We start from the raw sequence: 10,010 nt of genomic DNA on the forward strand, positions 1-10,010 counted from the left end.
CTTCTTTTTTCCCTTATGTATCCGCTGATTAAGTACATTTCTGAACCAACTGAGACAACATTTGAGGAACTAGGATGTTAGCGAGGAAAGTTAGGAAATGAAGGGATTGGTATCAGTTTCTGTTTGGGAGCTAGGAATAGTTCGAATCTGGTAGGATTGTTATCTAGGTTTAAGCAAACATAAGAGACACTTCTCCATTTTTCATATGAAGGGCGGCCTCAATGGAGACCAGACATAGAGTTGGACAATGGGTTCTTGAGATACGAGCCAGAGAGTATAGAACGACGTCATTGTGTTTTGGATTCAGAAGAGAGGCTTGTCCTATGCTCCTAGCCAATACAGATACTCGAGTGTTTAATTGGTTATATTACTTGTGTTTCTTCAGTTTTCGACACTTACATACACTTGACCTTTGTGTCAAATCAGTCTGTGGTACATAAGTAGAAAAAAAAAGAAAAAATCACATGTTTAAACTTGTGAAAGAGAAGCGGAAGTATATATAGACAACGAACCAAAGTGATATGCTAAGTTATATATACCCACACTCAATGGTTGTTAGTTTATTGACTCACCAAAAAACACGCTTTACTCTTTCAAACTCACTCATCTCACATTCATCAATCTCCACAATTGTACAGCTGAAGAATATACCACTCACTCTGAACACTCTATCAACTCTATTTGTTTACCAAAATCAGCATGGTCACGAATTAGAGCCGAGGAACATCCTCATTCCTCGAGGAGTTAACTGCTTCTTCAAAGCAGTGAGCCCCGACACTGTAGCTTTTGGTTAGTACGGTGTTACCTTTTTTACCTGTTTAGCAACCTGGCAGAGAGCTCGCAGACGAAAAGTGAGCAAAACACCTGCGTGAGTCGTTTACGAGAGTTGAATGCTCGCGCCGGCTCGTTAATGATCCAACAACCCAGCTCCTTGATGCATTTCCCGGGCTAAGTATGTGTGTATATCTTGAGTGGGGAGAACGAGGCAAAGAACCCTGGCGGGGTGTGTTGTAAGATCTTCTGAGATCTGCTGAACTTCGGCTGACTGGTATATGCGGGGAACGCCAGTACGACCCATTTTGGAAGCTTGTGTGGGAGCGAGAGTGAGAGAGATACATAGGCACTGTGTGCGACTGCATTGAAGTTGATGGTGAAGAAGGGTCTACTCTGATAGATATTGGCAGCTCATAAGCTGACTGTAACGGGGTTGTGGAGGTTGATGATAAGAGAAACGATGAGGTCGGGGTCACGCTAGGAGAAAGCAAAGGTGTGTGCTCTGACGCAGGCATATCGATGCTGTTGCTTCTTGCATCACGTTTACAAACCGGACAAAAGGATCTCCTTTGGCCAAGCCACAAGTCTACACATCCAACATGAAACTCTGACCAAGACAAACAACAACAACAACCACCATTTTAAGAAAAGATAACGTATGAATTCTTTATACTTTCAAACTGAGTCTCAAAACACTTACTGTGAGTGCAAGGCAGGACCCTTAACTTGTCACCAATACGATAATCCTCTATACATATAGCGCAAGAAACAGAAGTAGACGCTTCATCGCAAACACCGTTAAATATTGTAACAGGCATGCGTCTTAGCAAGTTTTTAGCCATACGAGGGAAGTCACTGCCACTAAGAGACATTATACGCCGGCGCCTAACTCTATGTCTACGGACAAAGAAGCAAGTGGCGAGCACAGCAGACATAGCGAGGAGAGATATGAATGAGATAGCCATGATTGACCACGCTGAAGTCTCGAAGCTTGGCATAAGCCACACTTCAAAATCAGTACGACCAGCATACTTTTTAAGTACTTCCCCAGTTGCTTTAGAGACAAAGGTACCATATATAAGTACACCAGCGGGGTTTCCTGCCACTACAATTAGGTTCACAAGATCATTAGCCAAATCAAAAAACAAGAAAACAATACAAAAGCGTGAGTGAGAGAGAAGATGTGAATATTACTTGAAACTAAGAATCCATAATCTTCATAATCATAAACAATAGCAGCTTTATAACCAGCCTTTTGAGCATTCCTAATCTTATCTTCGAAACTACAACCACCGCGAATAATCAACACATACGGAGGACGAGGAGAAACACTTGATCCATTTACAACAACAGTCACCGTATTAACCAAATCAGAACAAGCATCAAGCGGCTCTGCTACGTACAACACACCACCTTGATCCGATCTCTTTATCATCGGAGCTGAAAAAAAAAAAACAAATTGGAAAAATTCAAAATAAAACCATAACTTGAAAAAGACAACAAAGTTTCACACTTTCAATACATACGATCAAAACCCTAATCAGCTAATTCCATAAATTTCATTTCATTACATAATCTAAGACTTTTGATGTTTTTTTTATTACAGTGATTGAAGAAACAGGACAGAAGTGGGGGGATTTGAATGGAACAGTAACAAGAACTCACTGAAATTGGATTCGATGTCGTCAAAGGAGAGAGATTTGTTCTTCCCGATCAACAAAATTTTCGCAGAAGCCAAGTGTGAAATTAGTAACAGAGATAAGATTGTTGCAATCGAAGCGTGACCCATGTTTCTCTCCTTAAGCTTTAGACGAAATCGAGAAAGAAGGAATCGGAAGAAGAAACTGAAGGAAAGTAATTCGGGTTTTAATGGATGATGATGATAAACACTTGAGCTTCTTCCATAGAAGAGAGCGAGAGAAGGTAAGACCAAAGACTTCTGAGAATAATATCTAGAATTGTTCCGAGTATAACATTTTTTTAATTTTGTTTTATTTTTTTGGTTTTATAAGAGTGTAACTGTTAATTTTGGAATTATTCGGATAGGTACTTAAAGTTTTCGTTTTTACAAAAAGTCCTAATTACAAAAATTAAAAAATATCCAAGGTTATAGATGTTACAAGTATTTTGCTAATTTTGTAATAAATATCCAAATGAGGATGTGGCGAGGATATACATATAATAAAAACAAGATCTAGAATTAAGCTATCTAGAATGGTCTCTATTGACTACAACATCTAAAATCTTTATATGAGTTTTGAGTTTTTCTATATCACTTGGGGTGGGGGCACATCTTTTGGATTCTTCTCCGATATGCTAAAATAGTACAATTCAATGAAACCATTTTTTTGAGAACTATCCTATAATAGTTAGTACTTTTAAGTTAGCTCTTCAAAGGAAGCTCTTGTAAACTTTTTTAATCTAATATAATGAAGCTCTTCAAAGGAAGCTCTTGGAAATCGGATTTCGGTTTTAAACCGATCCGAACAGAAATCCGAGCGGTTATCTGCTAAACTGAATACATATTAAATTTCTATACATTTGGGTTTATGAATTGAAATTATTTTCGGGCCCATTAACCATTAAGGAGAACAAGGAATCAAACCTCTCACCTTGAAGATAAAAGGACACGTTCTAGCCAACTAAGCTGTCTCGACTTTTTGACTTTACTCTCCAAATGATATATATAATGCATTCGGTTTAAGTTCGGATTTAAAAAAAAATTGAAAACCGATCCGAATCCGAACGAATCCGATCCGAAAAACAGTCGGATTCTAAATGGATTCTATATATCCCAATCCGAAAAATCTGATCCGATCCGAACCGAAAATCCGAACACACTGAGCTAAATGGGACTGTAAAGAAAATCAGAAAGATTTACAAAATAGTACTCTAACAAAATAATCCTACAAATTGCAATAATTAAATAAATTTTTGGCCCCTTTTGTTTTTGGGCCTATATAATCACATTAGCTTTTACTCTTCTAAAATTGGGCTTTTTGTTCCAATGCAAAATTTATTTTGTTTGTCTCCTGTTACAAATTTCTAGAAATGCCAACATGCTGCAAATTGAGTAATCTAGCGAGTCTTGTTTTGTCGCGGTTCTGATTGTTTGTTAATTCAAAAGTTCAAATTTGGTATTGTATGTTGCAAGCACATTAAAATGTATATGCATTATACAGATTCAAGTTTGGATAATAAAGTGATACTAGTAAAACTTCATAGACTAATTGTCAAGGTCACGTTTGTGATATAAATCTTCATTTATAATATTTTGCGAGCATATGGTGAATGTGATATAACTGAATACAAGATAAATTTTATTTGAATGATACCATAGGCAACAAATACATCGTGCTAGCGTTTTCTAATAATCGTCTCCTTTGAAGAAATTAAATAATTCCACGTTTGAGTTAAATATTTCCTTTTAAATAAATATATACATGATGTTTATCTTAGCTTCAATTTTACCAGCTTTAGTTTGAAATGTTTAGATAGTTATGTTACGAGTGTAAATTATATTATATGGGACTTGTATGCATATAGATAATAAAAAAATTGTGTTTTTTTTTTTTTTTCCTTTTGGCCTTTATTGGAAATAAATAAGTGTTTGATAATTACTTGAAGTCTATTTTATAAAGAAACCAAAATTATAAGAGTGGTGTTCACGACGATGAAGTTTGCAACTTGCGGTCGTGCAGTGCAAAGCTGCCAAAGCCGTGTGAACTCAACCCAACATAATATGATGAAAACTGGTTATTGTGCCATTCCCTGGCACGTTTGCATGCATGTCGGTGAATTGTTTATATAGATTTCGATTTACGACCCTTCTCTAACTTTATCTCTGACGTTTTTTTTTTCTTATTCTTGGTAATATATCTCTGACATTTTTTAAATAGAATAACGAGAGAAAATTCATGTTCTTCAGTTAAAGACAATATATATTTGGTTTTATTTAATGTTAAACCCAGAAAAAAAAAATAGTTCAACAATGTAAAAAATACGGATATTTTTTTAAACAGATTATTGGTGTCTGGTACATTGCATGTTCTGATTAGTGAAGTAGTCAACACGTTATTCCTAGTATTCATAAATCTTTGTCTTTATCTTTCTCTTTAGATTTTTTGTTTGATAAGTTAAATTCTTCGAGAACTACTTTAATGTATCGACACAATAATGTTTTTGATTGGTACTATATCTAGGGATGTCAAAATGGGTCAAGTTTCATGGATCACCACAACTCAACTCAACTCATGGATTCTAATGAGTTAAAATTTTTTATCCTAATGAGTTCATGAATAAATTGAATTAGTGGGTCAAATGGTTTAATGGATCAATTGACTTATGTTATAATGGGTAATGGTTTAACCATTTAATCCATCAAATGCTTAAACCAGTCAAAATTAGCAAAACCACTAAACCGGTCAAAATGTGTAAACCATCAATATTTTGATTTTTCCCCAAAACAACACCTTCATCGTGATTTTGATTCTAAAAAAATCAAATTCGATTCAGAAGCATATGAGTAAAATCTCAGACTTTTCAATCCTCCAGCTTAAGGTCGCTTCAACTCATGTTATAATTGAGCTTCTTTCTTCTCCAATCCTCTCAGGTTCGCTTCTTTTTCAACCCATGTTATAATTGGCCCTTAAGCTTTTCATGTCCGTATTTTGCTGGGTTTAAGTTGATTTTTTTCTCGGTTTTCTTTTTAAGTATCTGGGTTCATAATTGTTTTTATTATTGTTCATGATTGTTCATGATTGTTTTTATTATTGTTTTTATTATTGTTCATGATTGTTCATGATTGTTCTCGTTATCTCGATTGTGTATGTGTTCATTATTTCGATGGTTTTGTGTTGTTTTCTTAGTTTATGGGTTGTCGTGTATCAATTGTTTTTGTTTGATTTTGTTTAGGGAGGTGGAAGCGTTGGTCTAGTGGGTTTTGTTTAGAAAATTGGATTTTTTTTGTTCATAGTTCTGCAATCATCTCTTGTATCATCAAAATTGGGTTTTTTTATGTATCACCTCTTGCCACATTCATCTCTTGCCATATGGGTAGACTCTATACACGTGAAGAATCAGGTTTAGAATTTACAAACAGGTTTCAGAACTTCTATACATGTGCAGAGACTTTACAACTAAACAAACTAACCATTTACTAATTTTTACAAATTTTATTCCATGTTTACAAATTTTCATCTTATAAGATTTCTTCATCCGTTATATCAAATTTTCATCTTATAAGATTTCTTCATCCGTATGAAATGCCTAGTTGCTCTATGACTTGTCTGTGATCTTTGTGGACATTCCCCTCTTTACTTGACTGATTATAGTTAGATTATAAAAGTGTCTTGAAGAGTATGTGATCTTTGTGGACATTCCCCTCTTTACTTGACTGATTATAGTTTTATTTGTTTTGTCTATTTTTCTAGATCAATGGACAGTGAAGATGCATATTCTCTTGGTGGGGGTGATGGGCAAACTTCAGCAGATACATCACAATCTAAAAGTCTGGTAAGTCTTTCTCGTAAAAGAAGTAGGACATCAGATGTTTGGAATTACTTTAGACTAGAAGAAGAAGAGAATGGTGATAAGAGAGCATATTGTCAGAATTGCCCAAAGAATTACTTGATGTTGCCCACTACTGGAACATCAAATATGATTCGTCATCATAATAAATGTTCAATGGGGGTTGAAAGAAAAATAGCAAAGATTGATCACACAATTGCTAGGGAAAAGTTTAGTCGAGTGATTATTAGACATGATCTTCCTTTTCTTTGTGTTGAATATGAAGAGTTGAGGGATTATCTTCAGTATTTAAATCCAGACTATAAGTGTTATACAAGGAACACTGCTGCAACTGATGTGGTTAGAACTTGGGAAAAGGAAAAACAGATTCTGAAGTCTGAGCTAGCAAAGATTCCTAGTAGGATATGTTTAACTTCTGATTGTTGGAGTTCACTTGGTGGAGATGGATATATTGCTTTGACAGCACATTACATTGATGCAAAGTGGGTATTGAATAGCAAGATTTTGTCGTTCTGTGACATTCTTCCTCCTCATACTGGTGATGCTTTAGCTAGTAGGATCCATGAATGTTTAAAAGAGTGGGGTATAGAAAAGAAAGTTTTTACACTTACTTTGGATAATGCTACAGCTAACGATTGTTTGCAAGATATATTGAAAGATCGTCTTAATCTGGATGATAATTTGCTGTGTAGAGGAGATTTTTTTCATGTGCGGTGCTGCGCACATATCTTAAACCGTATTGTGCAAAATGGTTTGCTTGTGCTTGATGATGCTTTGTCTAAGATTAGAGAGACTGTGAAGTATATTAAAGGTTCAACATCTAGGAGAATAGCACTTGCAGAATGTGTAGAAGGTGAAGGGGAAGTGCTTCTATAGCGGTGTATATCGCTTATAAAATTATCCATCATCAAAATGTTATTATTAAAAACAACAATATAAAAATGAAATTTCCAAATTTTATACTGTTGTACCGCTAATATTTTATCGTATTTAACTATTTAATTTTAGAGTAATATTAGTAAATAGCACAAATATGAAGTAAAATTAACAAAATACTATAAAAACATTTTTTATAGGAAAATATCAATAGATCCATGTTTTTTGTGAAGTAAAATGATATAATTAGCCTTTTTGTTTTAGTGTTAGATAGAAAGAATGAAAGATTCAGTTATATTTTTTAAAATAACATGTAATATTTATAGTTTACATGTTATATTAAACTAAATAGCGTTTAACATATAAAAATAGTATGTTACACTAAAAAGTAACATGTTAAAAAGAGAATTTTTCTAAATATTATTTGTAGTTCAAAAAAATAACATGTTCCAAAAAAAATAATAGAAGTTTCAACATGAGTGCGCATAAGAGAAGAGAGAGAATGGGAAAGAAAGAAAGAAAGAAAGAGAAAAAAAAATGATAGAAATTTCTATATGATTGGCATGTTAAAACAAATAAAAAAGAAGCGAGAGAGAATGTTATTTATGTGAATAGAAGAAAGGACATAATATTTAAATAAATAACATGTAATATATGTAATAAATATAAAAATAATTGTATATGAAGAGAGATAAAACATTGTTGGTGCATATTCTCTTAATTTTATATACTTTTATCATTTTCTCTAGTTTCTATTGTCTAAATTGTAAATTGTAAATTTTTTACCGAATTCATGGATTAATCTAACCAAATGTTCTTGGCCTGTTTTCTTAAATCCGGCCATTTCCAAATTTTCTCTCCATTCTTTATTTGTTTATCACTCTTGCAAATGAGCTGATGACGTCTCCGATGGTATGACGAGGTTTTGTTTTAACTTCAAATTTTCTTCTTATAATTGTTTTTATATGTCAAATAAACTATCAGACGACATGTTTTCCACTCGCCACATTGCTTAATTAGTGTTTTCATCGAAAAAAAAATATACTTTTGTTTTAAGAACGTTTTGAGGAAATCAAATAAGAAAATTATTTGCAGGAGTAAGTCTCGTGAAATTTTTCATGACCGATTAAGAACTCTAGACCAATAGTGTTAAAAGGTATGGTTCTGATTCAATTTCAATGGCTGGTTTAGTTGTTGGTTTAGAAGAAATCAGTATCCGATTTGGTGGAGAAGTCAGAACCGGGAATTGGTGAAGCATGGCAAATACTCTTTTCGCGAAAGAGGGTTTGTTACAGAAACGCTACATATTTGGTATTAATCGCAGCTCAATCTTATCTTCTCTTATTATCTCGTTTCATCTTTTTCTCTCTTGTAACAGACAAGTTGAGAGAGAGAGACTCCATTGTTGTTGAGCTCTGCTCTGATTCTGTAATTTGTACTTCTTTGATATAGTAGATTGCCGAATTGATTCGGCCCCAGACGTAGGTCAGATCACACCGATCTGATTGAACTGGGTAAACAATCTTGTGTGTGTTCGTTGTTCTTTCTTTTTGCGTTTTGTTTCTTCAAATCGATTCAAACCGTTTGCGATACACCGTGAGAGAGTTTGTGAGGTTGTGAGATCATTGATACGTGATACAAGTGAGAGTTTTCTTAACAAAGTGGTATCAGAGCTTCGGCTCTAACGTCTTCTCTCAATCCGATCGATGACGACGACAACTAGAGAAGAGATCAAGGTGTTTAATGGAGATAGCGATTTCTCGCTATGGAAGATAAGGATCTTGGCGCAATTAGGTGTTCTTGGTTTAAAGAGAATCCTCACTTATTTTGATCTCACAAAGACTGTTCCGCTATCCAAGAGTGAAGAAAAAATGGCTTCCGCTGATGAATCCTCTGATGGATCATCGCTGCAATCGAAACAAGTTCCTGATCCGATCAAGATTGTTCAGTCGCAGCAAGCTCTCACCATCATCATCAACCACGTCGGTGATAAGGTACTTAGGAAGGTAAATCATTGTGAGTCTGCGCCTGAGATGTGGGCTTTGTTAAACAAGTTGTACATGGAGACTTCGTTGCCAAACAAGATCTATGTGCAGTTAAACTTTTACTCGTTCAAGATGGTTGATACGCAGACTATAGATCAGAATGTGTATGATTTCTTGAAGATTGTTGCAGAACTTGGTAGCTTGGAGATTCAAGTAACAGAAGAGGTTCAAGCAACCTTGCTGTTGAATTCTTTACCATCGAGTTACAGCCAGCTAAAGCACACGCTTAAGTATGGAAACAAGAGCCTTTCAGGTCAAGATGTATTCTCATCAGCTAAGTCAATGGAACGAGAGCTGGCTGAGTTGAAAGAAAAAAACACTGGTTCGTCTGCAACCCTGTTTACGAATGAGCGAGGAAGACCACAAACCAGGGGACAACAAAATGGGTCAAAAGGCAGAAGCAGGAGTAGGTCTAACACTAAATCAAAGGTTGTGTGTTGGTTTTGTAAAAAGGAGGGACATGTTAAGAAAGTTTGCTATGCCAGGAAGCAGAAATTTGAAGGTGAGGGTCAAGGAGAGGCTGGTGTTCTCGTTGAGAAGCTTGTGTACTCAGAAGCCTTGAGTATAAATGATCAAGATGCCAAGGATAAATGGGTGATTGATTCCGGTTGTACCTATCACATGACATCTAGGAAGGATTGGTTCACTGAATTCAAAGAGAATGTTTCCACTACGATACTTCTCTGGGATCATCACATTGTTGAGTCGAAAGGGAGTGGAACCATCAAGATCAACACACATGGTGGTTCTATCAGATTGCTGAGAAATGTTCGGTATGTGCCAAAC

At 35.1% G+C, this 10,010-nt stretch overlaps 1 protein-coding gene across 1 annotated transcript; it reads right to left on the reverse strand.

Moving 5' to 3' along the window:
* Positions 1-451: 451 nt before the first annotated feature.
* LOC104707243 (receptor homology region, transmembrane domain- and RING domain-containing protein 4) lies at positions 452-2,752 on the reverse strand. Its single transcript, XM_010423550.3, has 4 exons — positions 2,440-2,752; positions 1,969-2,214; positions 1,475-1,879; positions 452-1,381 (listed from the first exon to the last, which is right to left on the reverse strand). The coding sequence occupies exons 1-4, from the start codon at positions 2,561-2,563 to the stop codon at positions 819-821; spliced, it is 1,338 nt and encodes a 445-aa protein (XP_010421852.1). The 5' UTR covers positions 2,564-2,752; the 3' UTR covers positions 452-818.
* Between the last annotated feature and the right edge of the window lie 7,258 nt (positions 2,753-10,010).

Source organism: Camelina sativa, chromosome 8 (assembly GCF_030686135.1).
Source record: "Camelina sativa cultivar CO46 ecotype springtype chromosome 8, ASM3068613v1".
NCBI lineage: Eukaryota > Viridiplantae > Streptophyta > Magnoliopsida > Brassicales > Brassicaceae > Camelina > Camelina sativa.

Coding starts and splice junctions, on each gene's coding strand:
- LOC104707243 (XM_010423550.3), bottom strand. CDS start 2,563: ATGGGTCACGCTTCGATTGCAACAATCTTATCTCTGTTACTAATTTCA. Junction 2,215..2,439: donor CGACATCGAATCCAATTTCA/GTGAGTTCTTGT, acceptor TTTTTTTTTCAG/CTCCGATGATAAAGAGATCG. Junction 1,880..1,968: donor TTATGGATTCTTAGTTTCAA/GTAATATTCACA, acceptor ACCTAATTGTAG/TGGCAGGAAACCCCGCTGGT.